This window comes from Choristoneura fumiferana, chromosome 19, assembly GCF_025370935.1.
Source record: "Choristoneura fumiferana chromosome 19, NRCan_CFum_1, whole genome shotgun sequence".
Classification (NCBI taxonomy): Eukaryota; Metazoa; Arthropoda; class Insecta; order Lepidoptera; family Tortricidae; genus Choristoneura; species Choristoneura fumiferana.
This window is the reverse complement of record NC_133490.1, coordinates 4,563,962-4,587,843: the sequence shown is the minus strand read 5'-3', so window position 1 is coordinate 4,587,843 and position 23,882 is coordinate 4,563,962. Positions and strand designations below refer to the sequence as shown.

Below are 23,882 nucleotides of genomic sequence, written 5' to 3'. Positions count from 1 at the left end.
ACACTCAAAACTTTCAGATTATATTAACAATAGGACGCGGTCAAGTCAACGCATGCCTAAGTGGCTGTTTCACCATCCATTGATTAGTGTTAACTGACGGTTAAATGTGATGCCGTCTCCGTCTATTCGAACAAAACAAATAGAGACGGCATCACATTTAACCGTACTTAACACTAATAAATGGATGGTGAAACAGCCCCTAAATGTGGTAAAATCTCAAACCTTCCAGGGTGTACGTGGTGCGTTTACTCCCGGGACTGGGTTGGAGCAAGCTGCCGCCGCCGGCCGATCTGAAGACGCTCGACTTCCACGAGGCGCATCGGACGAACGCGGAGATCGGCGCCTACATCACCGATGTGTTCAACAAGTGAGTGTCTCCAGCTTCTGTGGTCCCTGGGGGCCTACCACGCTCTCTTAATACGATTCAAGTTAGGCTCTAAACTGAACTGCATCGCTATTTCGTACCACGACGTTGCTTTTGCGATTCAGTTCAAGCACGGTTCAGCGACAGCGATACAGACGTTTTCATTCACTCACTTCAAGCGGTTTTAATACCATGACGCTTAACTTGAGTGAGAATTGAATCGCTTCAGTGTCAAATTTAGCAATCAGTATAAGTTACTCATTCTGTCAATTGTTTTGGAATTTTAAGTGTTTTACTTGGAATATTTTTAAATTTCAAGAACTTTTAAACTTATTTAAGTTTTATAACTTTTCATAGGTACACACGACATTGTGCTTCTTAACTCCGCATTGATAAAACGAATTTTTCAGTGAGAAAAGAGACTCATGGATTAGTGACAGCGTAAACATTTTATTTGTAATCAACACAACGGTTGCTAAAAACACGGAATGACATAGAGTTATGGTTTTCCAAAATAAAGAGTTTTTAGTATACAATATTTGTTTTGCATATAGTGGCATCCCTTTCGCGACTTAGCGTTTCAGTTTCGGACCAGAGACAATATCGGTCTTTCATTAACTTGTAAACCATTGAGACTGAGAAATAAACGTCGTGGTGCCAATTTCTACGATTCAGTTTAGGTGCCTAAATTGAACTGCTCTGCGTTTGAATCGTTTATAAAAAGATCATGGTAAACCCCCTGGTCGCTACAATCTGGCCGTTATCAAATCTAGGGTGAACGGGCATTTGTATGGCAAACATGCTCCATTTTACTCCATCCACTCCACCATTTTGCTCCACATCTTCGCTTCCCATCAGGCGTGATTGTGGTCAAACTCAAGCCGGGCTGGGCTGTCTAATCTAAGGGCCCGTTGTTTGATCAGTAAATAGTTAAAGATACTAAAAGTACCAAGTACCAAAGACCTCATCCCACGAAGAGCTGCTCGATTTGTCGATAGTCAGGCGCTCTCTGGCCTACTCGATCCTTTGGCATTGCGGAGGGATGTGGCGTCTCTCTGCATATTTAAAAAACGAGCCTACCAATTCCTTAAAGGGTCGGCAACGCACCTGTGATTCCCCTCGTGTTGCGGGTGTCCATGGGCGACGGTGATCGCTCTCCATCAGGTGAACCGTCTGCTCGTTTTATTAAAAAAAAAAGAGTCAAATTTCCTCCATTTCCAAAATGTTTGCCATACATTTTAACTATTAGTTTGTTTAACTTCTGATCAAACATGCCGTAGGGGCATGGGCCGAACGTAAACATCGGCGCCAACGCCGCTGACGTTTCCAACAAGTCCGTCTATCTCTAGATGACTTATGGCACCATGATCTGCGACTGTTTGTATTAGCTCGACGATTTATGGCACCGTAGGCAGTGAGTGTTCGATAAACGTACTATAAGTTTACTGTTGGGGCTAGGTTGGAGCAAGCTGCCGCCGCCGGCTGATCGCAAGACGGGCGGCTTATATACTACATTTCGTACGGAACCCTAAATTTGCGAAATTCGTTACGCACGTAGCCGGTTTTTTTTTAAACTTTCCATCACGCAATCCAGTGGAAATCTAATCGTAACAGCGCCACGCCAGTTCAACAACAGTTCATATCCTGTACTAATCCATACTTACTAATATTATCAATGCGAAAGTGTGTTTGTATGTTTGTCCGTCTTTCACGCCGTAACGGAGCGACGGATTGACGTGTGGCATAGAGATAGTTTATGGGCCCGAGAGTGACATAGGCTACTTTTTATCCCGGAAAAATGCACAGTTCCCGAGGGAAACGCGCGCGATAACCGAATACCACGCGGGCGGAGCCGCGGGCAAAAGCTAGTATTAAATAAATGCGAAAGTTTGTGTGTGTGTGTGTGTCTGTGTCTTTGTAACTTCGTCACACTAAAACGGCTGGACGGATTTGGATGAAATTTGGTACGTAGATAGCTGGAGATCTGGAATAACACATAGGCTACTTTTGTATCCCAATATTCCCACGGGATAGGGGTAAAATGTCGAAATAACAGTTACAAATTTGGCACTGTTGTTTACGTTTAAGGGATAAGTTCGCCTTTGTACATATATCTCATTGTTTGTCAATTGTGTTTGTTTACTTATTTTGTACAATAAAGAGTTAACATACATACATACGTATAACGTCAACGTCAATAAACACCACGATGTAATTTCCGGAAATTCTAACTGGAATTTTGTAAAATCCCGGAATTTAACTTAAACTGCTGGATCTAACGATTTACGCGTGCAAAACCACAGGTAAACACTAGTTAAAATCCCCGTTCGTCCCCAGTGAAAACTTTCCTAAAGAGGAGCTGATCCTCGGCGACAACATCACCATAACCCTGAATCCTGTGGAGCGCAACGCTACCTGCGCGCGCTGCTTCGTCCGCCGGCGGCTCCGCGAGCCCCCGCGCCCCACCACCCCCGCGCCCGAGGAGGACACCACCGCCGATGACGACCTGCTGTCTGAGGGGGGGAGGGATGAACGCTCTGTTGAGGACGACAGGTCAGTATTGAACCAAAGATTTAGGGCTGTTCATCATCCATTGGCTAGCGTTAACCGATGTTAAATGTGATACCGTCTCCGTCTATTCGAACAAAACAAATAGAGACGGCATCACACCTAACGCCAATTAACACTAATCAATGGATGGTGAAACACCCCTTAGAGAAGAGATATGCCTTCTTCCTTCCTTCCTTCTTGCAGCGTAGGAAGTCCACCAACGAGATAGAAGGATGTCCTGGTTAAAGTCGCGGGTTGACGGTGGATGCAGGCCGCTTCCGTTGCTTCGGAGGTCTGTGGGGGAGGCCTATTACCAACAGAGGGCTTCCTACGGCTGATATGACGATGATACCTTCACAGCGAACAGCTTCTCACCATCCATTGATAAGTGTTAACTGACGGTTAAATGTGATGCCGTCTCCGTCTATTCGAACAAAACAAATAGAGCGGCATCACATTTAACCGTCAGTTAACACTCATCAATGGATGGTGAAACAGCCCCTAAGATTGGTTTTTGGAGTCTTTTTGTATTTGTCTTTTTTTTGTTAGTTCCGATGGGGTGCTTAAAGTTTCTCGATGAGGGCTTAGGCATAGATGTCGCTAGTGTCGCTGCTTAAGTAACTAAATAAGAAACAAACAAGCTGAGATATGTGGTGCATAGGAGAAATTTGTGTCTGTACTACTGTGTCCAGTGGTGGTGTAGCGGTATAGCACGCAGCACGGAATGCTGAGGACCTGGGTTCGATTCCCAGCACTGGTCTCTTTTTCTGGTTTTTCTGTGCATCTATGTTTCAGTTTGTATTTTCGATGTGTATTAACATAACAAGTAACATAGACCAAAGTTTGTACAAGTAGATCTTAAGTAAGTGATCGAGCAGTCAACTCCTAAACTAGGATTAAAACAGTGCATTAGGGGATTAAGTTCGTTCGTCGTTATTTAATGTCTTAAATGAACATGTACTTGGACAATGTAACAGCCAACTAATTAGTAGTAATAATAAAATATATGACAAAACCGTTAAAAATCCCTCTACATCTAATGTAGATGCTACGGCGCGGTACTGAGAAAATAGTACCATCTCTTTCTGTCTTTAAGCGCTCGGTTGTTTTATGCGATAAACGCTGCGACAATCGCTGCGTTAAACGCAGTGCGTATGACGCACATCAATTTGCATAAGATAATTGAATTACCAAACATTGTCTTATGCGGTGAGCGCAGCGACAAACGCGTGTTTGGTAATTGGATTGCGTGGATTGTGATTGGTTAGATTGGATGTGCGTCAAACTCATTGTGTTTATCGCATAAAACAACCGTATGCTTTACGGTAATAACCAACACTACATTCTCTGTTATGTGCAGGTGTCTCTGCAGGTCGCTAATCCTGCTATAAAGCAGCAGTGCTTGCACCGTTGTGTTTCGGCGTGGAGAGTAAGACAGCCGGTGAAATTACTGGCACTTGAGATATTCCATCTTAGGCCTCTAGGTTGGCAACGCATCTGCAATACCCCTGGTGTTTCAGATATTTATGGGCGGTGGTGATCTCTTGCCATCAGGAGACCCACTTGCTCGTTTGCCATCCAGCCGAATAAAAAATATATATATATATATATATGTTATGATTTCAAATCCCAACGGGAAACGTTCAACCACTTTTTCCAGGTTCGCCAACGATGAAATGTTGAAGACCAAGAAATCGGTGGTCAAGGATGAGCCTCCGCAGGTAATAGACGGAAAGCTGGACCCGCAAGCTAATTACACACTCTTCGTGGAGCTCATACGTAAGTTCTTATTACATTTACGAATCCCATTGAATATAAGAGAGTTAACTTGAAAAACCTTCCAAGATTAATCTGAAAAAAAAAACACGATGCCATAAGAGATTATTACAATTACGAGCACGTATTTATAAATGTAGTAAAAAAAGTTTTTACACAGTCCAAGTAAAAATCAATCTTATGTCAATGCCATAAAGACTGACATGGGAAAACTTTTTTCACTTGGCCAAAACAAAGGAAGGTTTTGGCCTTTAGTTCTAACGCGTATAAAAGTTAAGCACAGAGTAGGTCTGGTCTACATCTTGACAACGGGTGCAAGGGCTGGTTTTCAGCCCGGGCTCATTGATTAGGGTGGGTAACTAATTATTAGTCAAGGTTAGTAGAATGTATGTGGTACTCAGTTTCAACATTTGTTGCAGCGGGGACCGACGACGAGCCTCTCTTCAGCGGGTACACGGTGGCTCTCAACACTGCCATGCCTCAAAACGCTCTCGACACCAACACCATGGAATTGGCACTAAAAGTGAGTTCTCGTATTGCCAACAGAGTGAGGTCACGCACGCAAGAACATGTCATGTAATGACAGCGAGAATTTGACATTCACTCATTAATTTCATTCATTCTCCTTTTATGCAATCAGTTCTTGTAGCTGCGTGTGTAATCATTCACTTCAACTCTCTGGGCACTACCAATAGCTCTACCTATCGTCAATACTTTGTACAAATCTCGTATCTAAAATCAATAAGGTCAACCGGGGCTAATGCGTCACAATACTTTAAACAGCAAATTTATCAGATTATAACAAACACATGATGTATCCTTAAATGCTCTAACTTATGATACAAGCTAGCATATTTTATCTTATTTCATATTTTAGTGTCATTTTATGGCATTTTTAATAACTTCTAAGTGTAAATTACGTTTTTGTAAAAGCTGGGATTTTTAGACGCTATAACCCCAGGTGGGGTCAAAGCGTCTTTTACTAGTATTATGTGATCGGATTGGTCGGAATGATTTTAATCGAGACAATTTTATAAAATCACACATGACAAAGTTTATTATTATGTTGTAGGCTAAATTCTAGCCTTAGTTTAGGGTAATTAGTTGAACAAAAATATTCGGGGCTATAGCATCTAATTGACCTCGTTTCTTATAGAAGCATTAAAAAAAGATCTCGGCCACGACATATAGTGATCATTTTTTGTACTTTTAATATAATATCATAAATATCGGATGTTTTCGAACCCTTATACAAAAACAAAGGAAGGAGGTGCGAGACACCACGTAAGTTCTGGTAGCATAACAATGGTGTTTGTGGTCACAGATAGCGTGCTGCGTGGCGGCGCTGCTGTTGCTGGTGACGCTGGTGTTGTGCGTGGTGCACACGCGGCGCGCGCGCAAGATGCCGCCTGCGCACGCGCACGTAGAACTTAACCCCATACAGGCCGCGCTCAGGTACGCAGCCAGGAACAGATACAGCCACTAAAAAAACAACTACACATTATCACGGCTGCCCCATACACGGCTGGTTATATCATTTTCCCAAAAACGTTATTTACCTGTAGCGTATTTCCATTCACGTTGTTCCCCAAATGCTTTTGTTCTCACCAAGGGTTTTTTAGTGAAGCTAATTTTATCAATCTTATTTTTGTCAATTTTTATAGATACTGAAACAGTGTCGACGGAGGTCCGCTTACGCGGAGCTCCTACTTAGGTGTGCCTTTGTTTGGCCCTCCGGACCGATGCAAACTTAACCTAAACCTACCTATGTTTCTGTGTCAATTAAAATTGGGAAGAAACGCGATTCTGAAAATAAGCTTCACAAAAAATCATATTCGGAAAAAAACGAGAATGAAATTTATGCTTTTAGGAAATGACGATTCTGGTAAATTGATCTAACTAACCCTATAGAGCTCCAATAGCGTTGGCTGGAAGCCGCCTGCATTCATCATGAACCTGCGCCCTGCGGCTTTAACCAAGTCATCCATCCATCCCGTTGGTGGATGGCTGCGCTTGCCGATCCGCGGTCTCCATTCGAGGACTTTTCGAGGACTAGAATACGTTTATTTGTGGAACATAGGTGTACATAATCGATCTTAAAAGTATAACATTCAGGAATCTCTATGTTTTGACAGTAGGCGTACAAATATTTCTGTTTTCCTTCAACAAGTCATTAATCTTAGTCTATGTATTACGGTTCGTGGCATTTAACCCTGTGACGAATGGATGGAGCCGAGAGAACCGGAGGAGAGAGTCTCAGTTGTCACTATTCAAGTACAGAACCCTACAATACTATATGACATAACTTGCAGATATGTCGTCGGGCACATAGGCGGCAGGCAGCAGTTGGTGCCCGCGACTCCTCCCGACATGCCGCCCATAGCGATAGAGGACCTCGCCGCCGCCTACGTGGCGCGCCAGGCTGATTCCGACTACGAGTTCCAGAAGGAGTTCGAGGTGAGCCGGTGTAAAATCTTTTGCGATACACTGGGAAGGTACTACGAGTATAATGTGAAAATATGTTTCGCCTCGACTACACATGGAATAATTACATTATGTATAACAGTCGTTGATTATTCAGAGATTTATATTAGGTACAAATTAACAAGATGCACCATTGCGAAAAACTTCAGATGTCTATGGAAATCCGGCCTTTTCTCAACATATTTCAAATTTACATTCTCTGCTTGGGAGGCCATAAACTCAAACTAACAACATTTATTGACAACAAAAACACACTACATCACAAAAAAAAACACAGTAAAAACATAAATAACCCTAGCAAGGCTTTAGAAATATACCTACAGACGACCAAACTGAATCTTGTGCCTATGTGGAGCCTTTGTGCTACTTATGTCATGTTGATATCACGTACTCTTCAAGGAAATCATAGCGAAATTGATTATTAAAATGTTCCACCCTGGTACAGTCGAACAAATTGAATCATGACATGACCCAGGGAATAACTTAATTTGGTCCTAACAAAAATCTATGGTCATTCGAATCGATTGGATTCAGATTATCACGTCGTACATTATCACTACGTAAATTACAGCGCACGCAATATTTTGTACGCCCTGATAATGTGCGACCATGATAATGTACGGCATGATAATCGGAAGCAATAATGCTTCGGATTATCACGTCGTATATTATTGATCGTATGTACATTCCGAGTTGTACATTATTGTTTCCCTCAATTTGTTCGACTTACATGAATCAGTTCGTTACACTGTACTTTGAACTATTGGCGAGCATTGGGTCGACTAGGGTAGGCAGTTGGTAGTTTGCGCCGCACCAGCACTAGCGCTACCTATCCTGCTGCCTACTCAATGCACGCCATAGCTTTGAACCTGCCTCTCTCTAGCTCCTCCAGATGCTGCCGGAATGCTATCCGGACCGGACGTGCCACGCTTCGGAGGCGCGCGAGAACCAGCCCAAGAACCGTTACCCGGACATCAAGGCTTACGACCAGACCCGGGTCAAGCTGAGCCAGATAGACGGCATCACTGGCTCGGACTATATCAACGCCAACTTCGTCATGGGTTATAAGGTAAATAAGCTTTATAATAAGCCTTTATTTACAATGTTTCTTTTTTTTATAAATTTTGACAGTACAGCTATACCGCATTATCTAACGCACTCGATCGAAATCACTTTCTCTTCCTGCCCTCGTCTTATACTGTGTGACGGAAACAAGTGGTGAAAACAGCATAAGACGAAGTTAGAAAGAGATGATGAATGCGGTCGCGAACGTCAGGGCGTAAAGCAGAGTTTAGGTTTGCAAGATAAATCGTGCAAGTTGCATTACATAGCGGCGCTCGGTTGACCACTACAAACTCGTTGGCTTTACGGCCTCGCAATGTAATGCAACTTGCACGATTTTTCTTGCAAGTCTAAACTCGGCTTTAGATAATATGGCCTAAGGCCTCTGAATGTGAACAAAAGAATAGACTTTTCTAGCGATGTGTCTGGGAAACTTCTTGTTCAATTACCCTTGCTAAGGCTCAACATATATTTCAAAAAAAAAGTTCAAGGCAATTTGAATCTAAATGTGTCAGGAATAAAGTCAAATTTTACTTTGTTACATTGTCATAGGTCTGTAATTGCCTTGAACTTATTGTGTACATTCTATTGCACATTGGGCCGCAGGAGGTTAGACGGTCCCAATGAGAAAAAATCTTTTCACTTCTTATGCTCGTAAACTTCGTGTTTATGCTGGGTCTAGGCGAAATAAAATGACTTATTATGCTCTAGTGCATAAAATAAAATCTTCGTCTAAGACCAAGGTAATCAGGTGTCAACAGCCACAAACAAAGAAGTTTCTATATATTTTAATACATTTTTAATTTATAATAAAACTAAAAATCAATCAAAATAAATCAATAAAACTAAAAATGTATAATTATATACTAATGCATGAAAAATAAAATGTACATACCTAGTAAGTGAACAATTGTTTCCAATGTTGCTATTTCATTTCCTCGCCATCGAAGTGAAAAGCAGAGTGTAAAACTCGAGCATTAAACCCATTTTCCCCTCGACGTGTCTATCCACCCTCGCCGTACCGGCTCTTGTTGTACAATCTACTATTTATCAAATTAACTATTCATACTATCTTAGCCCTTTCACAGCCGATCACAAACCTAACTCGTATAATGGCAGTTATGAACTTCAACTCTATTGATAACGTGTTAGAGTTTAAATTTAAACGAAATTTGTTTTTCGACTGCGGAGAAAGGGTTAAAAACTTTAATAAACGTAGGCATAGTCTGCATGTAACGCTTCATTTCTACGCGCACTTCCTTCTATACGTATCTAACTGTGTTTGTCTGTCCTTCTGTGCTTACTAAGGACCCCTCGGACCCTAACCAGGTACTAGTAAGAGATGTACCTAAAAAGCATATGAGACTACTCGAGAGTCCAAAATGCATATCCAGGATTGTGTTGTACAATTATTTGTTTATATTGGTTTGCTTTCCTATTGAATGTGTTCTGGATTATTTTTGACAAAAAAAAACTTTCTATGTGCTTCGTTGACGACCAAACTTATAATTTAAACTATTATGTCGTAACTAAACTTTCAGTGTCTAAAAGTAATATTAGGAGTCACTAGAGATGTCGCTTGTGTCAATACCTAACTGGGCAATGTACTGTAGCTGTTCCGTTCTAACATTCGCAGTTAGCGGATATGAATTTGTATTGTGCTATGGTGTACATACGCATGCCGCTGACTGCTAACACCGGTCTGGCGACTGGAAGTTTACGCAGCAAACCGTGCTTTGATGTTAGTATCACATCGTCTAAAAAGCAGCTGGTCTAAGTAGCAAATGCTCTAAGAAGCAACTAGTCTAAGTACAAGTGGTCTAAAAAGCAATTGATCTTAACCTGTTTGTGTCGAAAACTTATAAAAAAAACATAGGTTAGGTTAGCATTGCGTCAATGTGCAAAGCGGCTCAGCCACGCGGAATAGGAGCTCCGTCGACTTTAGGTCATAGAATTCAAATTGACGAACCAGGAAATAGATGAACGGAGACATTCGGAGAACTTTTTAGACCAGTTGCTTCTTAGACAACTTGCTACTTAGACCAGTTGCTTCTTAAAATGGCTACTTTGACCGGTTGCTTTTTAGACGAAGTGATACTAACCCGTGCTTTGTCTGCGATATTATTTTGCATCTGTCTCAACTATTAATGATTCTAGTACGCTACGGTCTGGTGAATACGACGGTTAAGAACCAATACCGTCTATCTACCATATTTTAGCATGATAGTTAGATGTTATTGACTCTTAACCGTCGAATGGCTACTTAGCGTCTTCAATAACCATTGAAACTAACATTGCAGGAGCACAAGAAGTTCATCTGCGCGCAGGGCCCCACGGAGGCGACCGTGAACGACTTCTGGCGCATGATCTGGGAGCACGGGCTCGAGCTGATCGTGATGCTGACCAACCTTGAAGAGTACAGCAAGGTCAAGTGCTCCAAGTACTGGCCGGACGAGCTGCGCGGCGCGCGCGCATTCGGGGGGATCACGGTGCACCATGTGGCTGAGAAACGGTGAGGGACACTATACAGTGACTAACATCTGGTAGCATGGTGGACGGTTGTGTTGCTCTGAAGATGAGCTCTGGTTGCGTCAGTGTAGTGTGGTCGTGGTTATAGATGGATTTGTGTGTGCTTATCTTACACAGTGTGGAGGTGGAGGAACTGCATGAACACACATTTCTTTCATAAACATAGCTTTGAGCAAAGTAATTGTTTCACTTCATTATTATAACCAGTTATAGTATTTTCTCAAAAAGTCCGTGTAAGTCGTCATTGTTAAGAAAGCGAAGTCAAACTATAATTTAAAAAGTTCAATATCTCAAATTTTGATGAAACATGTCTAAGAACCATCGCTAGAAAACCTGCTTTCAAATAAAAGAAACCGCATTCAAATGAGATACGGTGCAACAGACAGAAACACAGCATAACACATAACACCCCTCTTTTTGCGTCGGGGGTTAAAAATAAAAAAACATTCTCAAGTTTTGTGTAGTTATGTATCCAACAATTTAAAGTATGTTTATCCGTTGCCTAGTATCCATAACACAAGCTTTGCTTAATTTGGGACTAGGTTAATTAGCGTCGTCTAGGTTAAAGTGCCCCGCGATATTTTTTAATTTATTTATACTTGTCCCTTGTTGGGACTTGACATACGCAAAAAAGTAAACGTTTTTAATGGGCCAGTTGTGGGTAGACAGACGTGTACTTACTCGCTTTTAGTTTTTAGTTACCTGCCGAAACATTTATTTATTACTATTTGATTTGAACTTATCCCGTCAGTGGAATTCACAACCAAATCCGATGCATTAGTATTGTCTAGATTCCGGTGGCCTATGAGGGGACCCATTATAGTTTCGCCATGTCCATCTGGTTGTCAGTCCGTCCGTGGCAACATTTATTCCCATAATTCTTTTTGCCGTGTTATTTCATCATCATCATATCAGCCATAGGACGTCCACTGTTGACATAGGCCTCCCCCATACACCTCCAGTTGCCTCGGTTGGAAGCTCGCATCCACCGTGAACCCGCGACTTTAACCAGGTCATCCGTCCATCTCGTTGGCGGACGTCCTACGCTGCGCTTGCCGATTCACGGTCTCCACTCGAGAACCTTTCGGCCCCAACGACCATCTGTTCTCCGTGCTGCCCATTGGCCTGCCCATTGCCACCGTGTTATTTATTTCGAAGTTAATCCAAAAAAGCCTAAATAATTTCTAGTCTTATGTCATCTTTTTGTTTCAGATATTCGGACTACATCGTAAGAGAGTTAAAGATAACTAAACAACCGACGAATTCCGAAGGACAACCCATAGTAGAGAACAATGGCGTCGCTAAGAGAAATGGAGGTGCGTGTTGACTATAACTATATTAAACAATAGTGTTTACCCGCGTTTAGCACGCGTAAAGTATTAGATAGGGCAGTTGAATTAAAATACCGGGATTTTAGGTTAAAAATTACATCGTAGATTTATATGGTCAAATTGCTCGTCAAAATTTTAGTCCATAAGTGGTCTCTAATGATACCAGTTCAAATTTTCGAGATTTCATGCGTATTTTTTCGGAATATCGGGATAAAAAGTAGCCTATGTGTTATTCCAGACGTCCAGCTACACCCTAAATTACATCCAAATTCGTTCAGCAGTAGTAAGGAGTAACTTTCGCATTTATAATACAAGTTGGACCAATAAATAAATGGCTGGCGCGTCTATTGCATACAATAATCGTACTCTGGGGATGTTCATAAAACCAGCGAAACCGGATCTTTGTGATTAGGAAGATATTTCTTAAAAAGCTTGACGCAGAAGACGCTGTAGTCATTTAAGTTACCATATGATCCATCACGAGGCCTCTGCGTAGCCCAAGCGAAACAGAAATATACGAGCCTAACTTCCAGATTGCAAGGACGCGGAGAGTGCGAGCGCGCCGACGTCGCCGCGGGAAAACAAGGACAGCAATACCCGCGTCGTGCGGCAGTACCACTTCCTCATGTGGAAGGACTTCGCCGCGCCCGAACACCCCCAGTCCATACTCAGGTTCATCAAGGTAGGTGCGGTGGGAATTATCGCGACTAAATATAAGACTCGCCAATTTCTTGGTGCTTGAATTCAAGGTCCGCCACTAGGTGGTGAACAAAAGTTAAAGTTTATAATATAACAGTTGTAGGCAAATCAGATTTATCATTGGATATGTAATCTTTGTATGCTGTGTCTATGATAGTTCAACGTAAGTAGGTTAAATAAAACATTAATTAATTTTCTTAGCCCGTCAAAGTATCCCACTGCTGGGCACAGGCCTCCCCTTTTTCCGCCATTTGGTGTAGAGCAGTGAAGCACAGGAGCATGCCTAGACAGGGACGAATTAATAATTAATAATCAAGGCTGAAGCCCTCTTGTTCTTAGAGGAGGCCTGTGCCCAGCAGTGGGACGGATATTGGCTGGGATGGAAATAATTTCAAATAATATAACTAGAGTTACAAAGTAATAAGAAGAAAAACAAACTGTTCACTAATTACAAGTCATTCTGTATTTTTTTCAATCGATGTAGTCTATAGAAGAAAATTTGTTGAAATTTTAAAGCATGAGAGCTTGTTTTACGTCTACTGTAATATAGTACCCGGCGATAAAGATTGCACATCGGTCTTAGGAAAAAGACAATTGGCTATTCACGACTATTTTCGAACACTGCTGACCGTCCATCAATCATCGTATTTATTATTAGGTGACGTTTTATATCAAATAAATACTGCACCTTCATGGACTTGATTAGTTTTACGTCAAATTAATGACATGTAAACTTTGGATATCTGTAGAGAGCTGTTGCAACTACTAGCAAAAGGATAGTTCCCTCTTTTTCCCAAAGACGCCATCGTACAATTTAAAATTTGGCCCACCCTGCATACAAATTTTTTTGTAACTGCATACATGTGAGGGCCAAATTTTTTGCCGCTCTGTATATATTTTCATCTAAATGTGTCCGTACTCTATTGCACCTGTACAACGACTGACAAACGTCACATAAGTAGTGTGTGACAACGCTCTACGAAGCCGAAATTTGTCGAGTCTCTTTCCAAAGACCGATGTGCAATCTTTAAGGCCGGGGACAGTCAAGGGCCAAGATATCGACACGGCTAAAGTTGCAAAAATATGTATACACGGCCTTAATGTTAAGTGCATAGAGTCGCGTATACATATTTTTGCAACTTTGGCCGTGTCGATATCTTTGCCCTTGACTGTACTTATGCGGAGTATCCAGCCCTCAGATGTGTTTAAGAGCGTAACATACCTGCTGAGCTGGCAACGTTGCATTTTTGTTAGTTTTTCTCGATTATTCCATAAAAAATTAATGAAAATTAAAAATGTAGTCTGGGCTACGCGCAAAAAAAAATGGAAAATGCTGTCCGCGTGGGAACTATGGCCCAAGCCCTCTTGTTCTGAGAGGAGGCCTGTGCCCAGCAGTGGGACGTATATAGGCTGGGATGGATGGTTGGAAAAATGTAGTCTGATAGAACACTTCTTAATATTGTATAAGTTAATGTTTCTACTCCAATAATTATTCGTGATAGACTGTTATATTCTTTAAAAACGAATTTATGTTTATAAACGGTTTGTAAAGAAAATAAAAGTCTATAACGAATAATTATTGGAGTAGACACATTAACTTATATACGTATTAAGAAGTGTTCTATCGTACAACATTTTTCATTTTCATTATTTTTTTATGGATTAAACAGCAGGTATAAACGCTGTTAACGTATATTGTGTTGTCAGCGCGTGAACGAGGCGTGGTCGGGCCTGCTGGGGCGGCCGGCGGTGGTGCACTGCTCGGCGGGCGTGGGCCGCACCGGCACGCTGGTCGCGCTGGACTGTCTGCTGGAGCAGCTGCGCGCCGAGCGCCGCGCCGCCGTCTTCGCGACCGTCGCCGACCTCCGCCGACAGAGGAACTTCCTCGTGCAGTCGCTGGTCAGTGCATAACGTCTTGAGAGCGTTCGACGCGATAACAGTACAACGCTCAGAGATAAATAGAGTCATTTATAGTACATTGTGTCTTAAGCGCGCAACATTTGTCCCAACTCGTCAAGGTCGCGATCTCCTTCCCGCGGCCCGTGTGGCCTGCCACTACAACCGTTTATTTGTGCGTACGATGCGAGCGTTGCCTAAACATTAAACACATATTGATCTTTGTACATTTTTCGTCGTAGTAAAATTAAGAAAAAAATTGTTGCGATATAAAAATTTTTATTCCTTAACATAATAATTTATTTTATTACTTACAAGCTTTTTACTTATCTTGCCCTGTTAGTACGTTAGTTATTAGTAGGTATGGATAAATTTTGGAAGCTAAACTTGACTAAATATGCGTTTTCAGATTAAGTTAAAATTTGCATACGTGTGTAAATCAAATGACAATGCAGTATATTATTATGATTTATGAAGCCTGATCTGATGATGGAGCTGGAAAGTGGCCGTAGGAACTCTGTAATAAAATCTATATAACCACATCGATTTGGGCTCGTTTGATTCGTCTTGACAAGTACTTTGGCCTAGATGGCAACAACGTATAAAAATTACAGTCAGTAAAAAAAGCTGGCAATAAAAATTTAATTTTTCAGTGCGCGCAAAATATTTAGTTTCAATGTTTCTTACGCATATGATGTTATACTGTGTGAGGGCACGTAATAATTAGTAAATAAATGAATATTTATCATCATTGCTCATAATTATTTGGTCTAATATCTTTAAAACGAGCAATCCGAAAGTCCCTCTATATATATATATATATATTTTCGGCGATAATGTGTACGTGATATATAAAATATTGTATGAAATTTTACATAATTAGGCCTTAAAGACACTCGTTCAGCTATAACGATATTCACTTCGCAGGTAATCTTAACCCGCACTATGGTTTCAAGACCCCTCTATATGTAACAATTGCATAAAATACTATTAGGATGTTCATAACCAGCGAAAAGGATCTTTGTGATTAGGAAGATATTTCTTAAAAAGCGTGACGCAGGACGCTGTAGTCATTTAAGTTACCGATGATCCATCGAGGGTGTCTGCGTAGCCCAAGCGAACCAGACATATACGAGCCTAACTTCCAGATTGCAGGACGCGGAGAGTGCGAGCGCGCCGACGCGCCGCGGGAAAACAAGGACAGGAATACCCGCGTCGTGCGGCAGTACCACTTCCTCATGTGGCTACGACGCGCCGGAGACACCCCAGTCCATACTCAGGTTATCCTGGAATGTTTAATAAAATTAATCGCACTAAATATGACTCGCCAATTTCTTGGTGCTTGAATTCAAGGTGTGCAAAAGGTGGTGAACAAAAGTTTATTTATAATAAACAGTTGTAGGCAAATCAGATTTATCATTGGATATGTAATCTTTGTATGCTGTGTCTATGATAGTTCTACGCAAGAAGTAGGTTAATTTTCTTAGCCCGTCAAAGTATCCCACTGCTGGCACAGGCCTCCCCTTTTTCCGCCATTTAGTGTAGAGCAGTGAAGCACAGGAGCATGCCTAGACAGGGACGAATTAATAATTAATAATCAAGGCTCAAGCCCTCTTGTTCTCAGAGGAGGCCTGTGCCCAGCAGTGGGACGGATATTGGCAGGGATGGAAATAATTTAAAATAATATAACTAGAGTTACAGGGTAATAAGAAGAAAAAACAAACTGTTCACTAATTAGAAGTCATTCTGTATTTTTTTTAATCGATGTCGTCTATAGAAGAAAATTTGTTAAAATTTTAATAATGCGAGCTTGTTTTACGTCTACTGTAATATAGTACCCGGCGATAAAGATTCAAATTAATGACATGTAAACTTCGTATATCTGTAGAGAGCCGTTGCAACTACTAGCAAAAGGATAGTTCCCTCTTTTTCCAAAGACGCCATCGTACAATTTAAAGTTTTGGGGGGTTTCAACAACTCTCTATTATATACTCAGCGGCACAAAATTTCCTGTAACTGCATACATGTGAGGGCCAAATTTTTTGCCGCTCTGTATATATTTTCATCTAAATGTGTCCGTACTCTATTGCACCTGTACAACGACTGACAAACGTCACATAAGTAGTGTGTGACAACGCTCTACGAAGCCGAAATTTGTCGAGTCTCTTTCCAAAGACCGATATGCAATCTTTAAGGCCGGGTACAGTCAAGGGCAAAGATATCGACACGGCCAAAGTTGCAAAAATATGTATACACGGCCTTAATGTTAAGTGCATAGAGTCGCGTATACATATTTTTGCAACTTTGGCCGTGTCGATATCTTTGCCCTTGACTGTACTTATGCGGAGTATCCAGCCCTCAGATGTGTTTAAGAGCGTAACATAACTGCTGAGCTGGCAACGTTGCATTTTTGTTAGTTTTTCTCGATTATTCCATAAAATCAATGAAAATTAAAAATGTAGTCTGGGCTACGCGCAAAAAAAATGGAAATGCTGTCCGCGTGGAACTATGGCCCAAGCCCTCTTGTTCTGAGAGGAGGCCTGTGCCCAGCAGTGGGACGTATATAGGCTGGGATGGATGGATGGAAAAATGTAGTCTGATAGAACACTTCTTAATATTGTATAAGTTAATGTTTCTACTCCAATAATTATTCGTGATAGACTGTTATATTCTTTAAAAACGAATTTATGTTTATAAACGGTTTGTAAAGAAAATAAAAGTCTATAACGAATAATTATTGGAGTAGACACATTAACTTATATATTTAGAAGTGTTCTATCAGACAACATTTTACATTTTCATTAAATTTTTATGGAATAATCGAGAAAAACTAACAAAAATGCAACGTTGCCAGCTCAGCAGGTATAAACGCTGTTAACGTATATTGTGTTGTCAGCGCGTGAACGAGGCGTGGTCGGGCCTGCTGGGGCGGCCGGCGGTGGTGCACTGCTCGGCGGGCGTGGGCCGCACCGGCACGCTGGTCGCGCTGGACTGTCTGCTGGAGCAGCTGCGCGCCGAGCGCCGCGCCGCCGTCTTCGCGACCGTCGCCGACCTCCGCCGACAGAGGAACTTCCTCGTGCAGTCGCTGGTCAGTGCATAACGTCTTGAGAGAACAGTACAACGCTCAGAGATAAATAGAGTCATTTATAGTACATTGTGTCTTAAGGGCGGTAAATAAGGAATTACGAACGAGGTCGAAGTCGAAGACTGAGGGCTTTAATGAGTCGATGTTCGTAATTCTAGTACCGCCCGTGCGACAAACCATGTTTTTCATCACAGTTGCGAGTAAAATTGTATACCTATTTGTAAGAGAAAAACTAATATTTTTTCAAAAATTGCCGATACCGCTGGCTGCGCTGTGGAACCATTTTATTTGCAGTCGATTAAAATCGGAGCTACACAAATGTTTTAATGATTTAATAAATCGGAAATTAAAATATTCCGAGGTGCGACAGTGATGTTAATCTGTGTTTTTGTTGTACAGAAACAATATGTGTTCGTGTACCGGGCGCTAGTAGAGTACGCTCACTACGGCGACACCGAGATACCGGCGTCGCGGCTCAAGGCGAGCATAGACCGGCTGCGGAACACGCCAGAGGGCGCTGACAAGTGCCTCATGGAGCACGAGTTTGAGGTCAGTGGATTATCAATATCTCGCGGGAACTATGCAATTTCTCCTTCAGAAAAGTAACTTTCCTCCCTGGTGAGAGGGAGCAAAGTGCAACTTTTCTGTAAGGCTCTAATTTATTGCAACCAGTTTTTGAAGTTGATAAGGAAGACTACGCAATTTTTATTAATTGTCTTAATAATATCGAGAATTATTTTTTTAAGTTTTATTAATGCTCGGTGTGAAAATTGTAGAGCACCGGGAGCAAATTATTTTCACTGGGCGTAACACTTGAATCCATTACGCTGGCACTTAGAATCCCTGCTATGCCAGGCATTGAGAATCCTTCGCTACATTCTGCAATTACGCCCTCGCAACACCATTTTATCCCTTGACAAAAATATAATCCTCCCCGGGACTCGAAACTATTTGTATACTGAATGTAATCTAAATTGGTTCAGCGGTTTAGACCGGAAAAGGAAACAAACAAACAGACTTACAAACATTCGCATTTACAATATTATTCCAGAAAATCCTAAACCCGCCGGTGCCGGAGCCAGTGAAGTCGTGCGCGGCGGCGGCGGTGGAGGAGGCCCGCGCCCGCAACCGCAGTCAGGACTGTCTGCCGTACGACCGCAACCGCGTCATACTGACGCCCGCGCCGCCCGCACACTATTGCACCTACATCAACGCGTCCTTCATCGAAGGTACCGCTGGTTATACTGCACCGTGACCCCGCAGACACTGTCTGCGTGTCCACACCTTTCCTTTCGCTTACTAAGCAACGGCTCCTAAATTACCGTAAGATGCCATATCTTTCATAATGCGAACTGCTAAGGAATGGAATTCGCTCCCGTCGTCTGTTTCTCCGGGTAAATACAATCTAGGGCTCTTCAAGGCTAGAGTGAATAGGCTGTTACTGAACCAGTGAGATACACCTTTGGCCTCATCTGCACTTAACATCAGGTGAGATAGAGGTCAATCACGGTCAGTTTCATGTAAAGAAAAAAAAACAATAGGGATGTTGACTCCACCAATCAACTGACGTACTTTTTATGAGCTGTCAAAACACAATTCTCCCATAGAGTTTGAATGGGAATAGCAACATATGACGCAACTTGTTCGCCAGCTCAATCAACTAACTATTTATTTGTTTTAAAGCAACAAAAAATCTAATTTTGCAGTTAATCGAAAATTAATCTGGTTTTCAGGGCGTGTCTTCGAATTATTTTTTAATGGTGTCAACATCCCTATTATCTTTCTGGAATTCGTTACTATTGATGTAAATATCATGTTATTCTGTTACCAGTAAATATAATATATTTACAAACAAACAATAAAGAGAACTGACGTTATCATGGCGGTTTGTTCACACTTTGTGCCAGGGTCGCTCCCTGCGCAGAATTTTTCGTAATATTCCCTTTGAAATAAGTGAGTGATGGAACAGGACCTTATTGTTCTAAACGTGTCCACAGCATACGACAATTCGGAAGGCTACATAATCACGCAGGACCCTCTCCCCAACACGATCATGGACTTCTGGCGGATGGTGTCCGAACACAACGTGTCTACCATCGTTATGTTAAGCGAGGTACGTTATACTCAGGGTGCCATAATTAATTTGCGATTAAGTTAAGATTTTGCATGTCAAATTGGGGCAGAACAAACATGGCATTTGCCTATGTAATATTTCTTCTGACATGTGTAATATTTGTAACACCTGTGTATGTTCCTGCGAAATAAATAATTTCATTATTTCCAGATGATGACATTTTGAGATTTTATCCCGATAAAAAGTAGTGCCGTGCCGTATTCTAAGCAACTAAATCATTATTTCTTTCTTTCTTATGTGTTATTCCAGATGTCCAGGTATTTGCATACCAAATTTTATCCAAATCCGTCCACCCGTTTTATAGCGAGAAGGAGTACAAACACATACTTTTGCATTTGAAGGGTCCACGGAAAGAACGTGTCTAGTCACCTAAGCAACTTTTTGAGTTATAGCGGTTTGAAAGTTAGTCATCACGAACAATTACTATGGTTACCATTTATTTAAAAGATAAAAAAATACATTTTATATTGTTTTCAGATTATTTAATTCAGTGGTAAGTCATACTCAGTACTTTGTGAGCTTTACATTTTGAGATTAAAATCTCAATTTAAAAAAAAAGGTGACGGCATGTTCTTTCCGTGGACCCTTCATTTGTAATATTAGTAGGATTAAAAGTTTTTTTCACTTCTCATGCTCCTAAAGTTCGTGTTTTTTGCAGGATCTGGGCGACATAAAATGACTTTTTATGCTCTAGTGCATAAAGTAAAATCTTTGTCTAAGACCAAGGCAATTAGGTGTAAACAGCCATAAACAAAGAAGTTTCTACATATTTTTTTTGATAATTTTTTATTTGTATAAATATAAAAATCAATCAAAATAGACCAATAAAACTAAAAATTTATAATTATAATAGTAATGCGTGAACAATAAAAGGTACCTAGTAAGTGAAGAATTGTTTCCACTGTTGCTGTTTCATTTCCTCGCCATCAAAGTGAAAAGCAGAGTGTAAAACTCGAGCATTAAACCCATTTTCCCCTTGACGTGTATCCACCCGACGGCTATATGAACGTCTCGGGTAAAATGGCTCGTTTTATGCTCTTGTCGTACAATCTACTATTTTTTGTCTCAGCTGGGCGAGGGCAAATGTCCGCGATACTGGGATGACGGCACGGCGCAGTACGAACACATATCGGTGCAGTATGAGGAGAGCGAGTCTTGCCCCTACTACACGAGGCGGCAGTTCCGCGTCACCAACAACAAGGTAATGGATGGATTGGTGAATGAATGTGGGTTTCTATAACAGGCTAGGTGGCGCTAGTATGTACGTAAACTCTTTATTGTACAAAATAAGTAAACAAACACATATGACAAACAATGAAATATATGTACAAAGGCGAACTTATCCCTTTAAGGGATCTCTACCAGTCAACCTTTGAGTGGATGAGAGGAGCATTCAATAAGGGACAGACAAAAAAGTGAGTTTAAAAATTAAAATAGTGGAAGCTACAATACATTGCTTTAAATAATATAATACACAAATCTATAAAAGAATCCTAATATAAATATACACCTACTATATACAAATATACAAACAAAATAAGAATAATACGTACCAATACAATAAGCAAAAATAATAATAATAACAATAATAATAGTTAATGTTTTCAACATTTACGGAGAATTAGTATCGGGAGGTCCGTTTGAGGACTTTGACAATTGCGTCATGTTTGTGACTGGTTAAGGGTTTAGTAAGGAAAACATTGCAAGGAAACCTGCACACACCTGTGAAGTAATTCAATGGTATGTGTGAAGTTCCCAATCCGCACTGGGCTCGCGTGGGACGTGAATAGGCCGGGATGATGATAATGAAGGAATTACTAAAAAGTTGATAGCAATTTTTTATTGTAGTTTGTTGCTTTAAATTACAAATCCACTAAAAGTTAGGAGTTGTGACAGTACTCCAGCAGATTCACGGCTGCGACGGATTAATGTCTATATTTTTTCCAGAGCGGCGACGTGACGTCGGTGCGGCAGCTCCAGTACCACGGGTGGCCGACGGCGCCGGGCCACGTGCCCGAGGTGACGCGCGGGCTGGCCGAGCTGGCTGACGCCGCGCGGCAGGCCGTCGCGCCACACCCCGGCTCCGCCATGGCGCTGCACTGCCAGTCAGTACCACACAACAGTGCCGACACTTGCATTGAGGCAATGAGGGCTATCGTTTTTTGTCTCACTAGATGGCGCACTGTTGCGTGAGGTTTTTAAGTGTGGCTTTCAAAGTCTGTTATTACGGGCGTGAAAACAAAGTTTAGATTAAAATCATATTTAATACACCTTAAAACCGTACCATAAAATATCGAACATGCCACAGTGTTGCATTGTTCCCTTTTTTGTTCGGAAAAAAGGGAGGACAAAGGTTTCCGAAAGACAAAACTGTCTCAAAACACAGACATTCATTGCCCCGGAACGCATATTTGCCATAATTTCAGATATTGCAAAATATTCACAAAATTATTCTAATTACAAATAAACCCGCGTAGCTCACCCAAAAACTATGAGATTTGACATTTCGGAGACCTCACGCTACACTAGCGCCTCTAGCGGCGAATTCATACGCGATAGCCCTCATTAGGTGCTGCCTATCGTCAGATATTAGCGCCGAGAATTTTATAATGACACTTATTCTCAGATGTTAATAATGGCGACTATAAAGACAATTAGGATTTGTTTATCCTCAGATATTATTATTGACGATAGAACCAGCCATTTAGCACATTCGGCCCCAGTGACACAACTTTTGTGACTTCTTAGTTCTTACTGGGCATAGCGTAAGAGCTTAGTGGATCGTCACATTCGGCTCCGGCAAGGTTCCGCTAAGCCCTTACGCTATGCCAGCCTTTAGGAGGTACGAATTTTGTTAACACATGCGTGTCACCGGCATAAAAGTAAGAATTTTTGATAGCAAACGTTGTATTACGTCTGTGACTTTTTTAGTTTACTCCTATGCCAGTGACACGGATTTGTGACTGCTGTGGGATATGTATAGGCATAGCTTAAGAGCTTAGTCGATCGTTGCCGGGGCCAAACGTGTTAAGCAATTATGTTCTGCCTATCTTCAAATGTTAGTGGCGAGATTAGCGTAACAGCAGTTAGAGTCTAACTATACCACTAACTAACTATACTAAGGGGCTGTTTCACCTTCCATTGATTAGTGTTAACTGGCGGTTAGGTGTGATGCCGTCTCTATTTGTTTTGTTCGAATAGACGGAGACGGCATCACATTTCACCGTCAGTTAACACTAATCAATGGATGGTGAAACAGCCCCTAATTTTAGTGGCGATGGGGATAGTCCCATAATGGCACCCATCTCCAGGTGTTAGTGGCGAGGTATATAGTATATAGTAAGGTGTGGTGTGTGTTAAGGTACGGCACGGAGCGGTCGGCGCTGTTCGCGACGCTGTGCGTGCTGATCGCGCAGCTGCGCACGGAGCGGCGCGTGGACGTGTGCGCCGCCGCGCGGAAGGTGCGCTCGCAGCGCGCGCACACCATCGACACCAGCGTACGTACAACAACCAACCCGCTTGCATCTCTTTACGGGACACTCTTTGCCGCCCCACATAATACCGACACTGTTTTTCGTGTACACGCCCATAGAAGCTCATGTCGGTTTCTATGGGCGTGCACACGAAGAACAGGGTCGGTATTATGCGGGCCGGGAAAGAGTGTCCCCCAGCCAGAGTGCCAGAGTGTGGGAGTGTGTGTATCTCCTTCACCCGGCCTTTATACGTCCCGCTGCTGAGCACAGGCCTCCTCTCAGAATGGGCCCGGTGCGGATTGGGAACTCGCACGCACCATTTAATTGCTCCGCAGGTTTGTGCAAGTTTCCTCACGATGTTTTCCTTCACCGTAAAGCTCGTGGTAAATTTGAAATGTAATTTCGCACATGAATTACGAAAAAGTCAGAGGTGCAAGCCGGGGTGTTTATAACTATTGCCTTGGTCATAAACGAAGATTGTGCTTTGAGCATTAACTAG

The 23,882-nt window shown here is 41.9% G+C and overlaps 1 protein-coding gene across 1 annotated transcript in view; it reads left to right on the top strand.

Moving 5' to 3' along the window:
• Positions 1-23,882, top strand: part of Ptp69D (Protein tyrosine phosphatase 69D) — a gene marked incomplete in the record, with an annotated part of 49,501 nt that overhangs the window by 16,323 nt on the left and 9,296 nt on the right. The window contains 17 exon segments of the mRNA XM_074102722.1: positions 230-367; positions 2,702-2,917; positions 4,575-4,693; positions 5,110-5,213; positions 6,015-6,145; positions 7,003-7,147; positions 8,058-8,243; positions 10,537-10,748; positions 11,978-12,081; positions 12,630-12,778; positions 14,503-14,694; positions 18,176-18,325; positions 18,828-19,005; positions 19,774-19,889; positions 20,980-21,111; positions 21,858-22,015; positions 23,272-23,407. Of these exon segments, the coding sequence (XP_073958823.1) occupies positions 230-367; positions 2,702-2,917; positions 4,575-4,693; positions 5,110-5,213; positions 6,015-6,145; positions 7,003-7,147; positions 8,058-8,243; positions 10,537-10,748; positions 11,978-12,081; positions 12,630-12,778; positions 14,503-14,694; positions 18,176-18,325; positions 18,828-19,005; positions 19,774-19,889; positions 20,980-21,111; positions 21,858-22,015; positions 23,272-23,407 (2,566 nt within the window).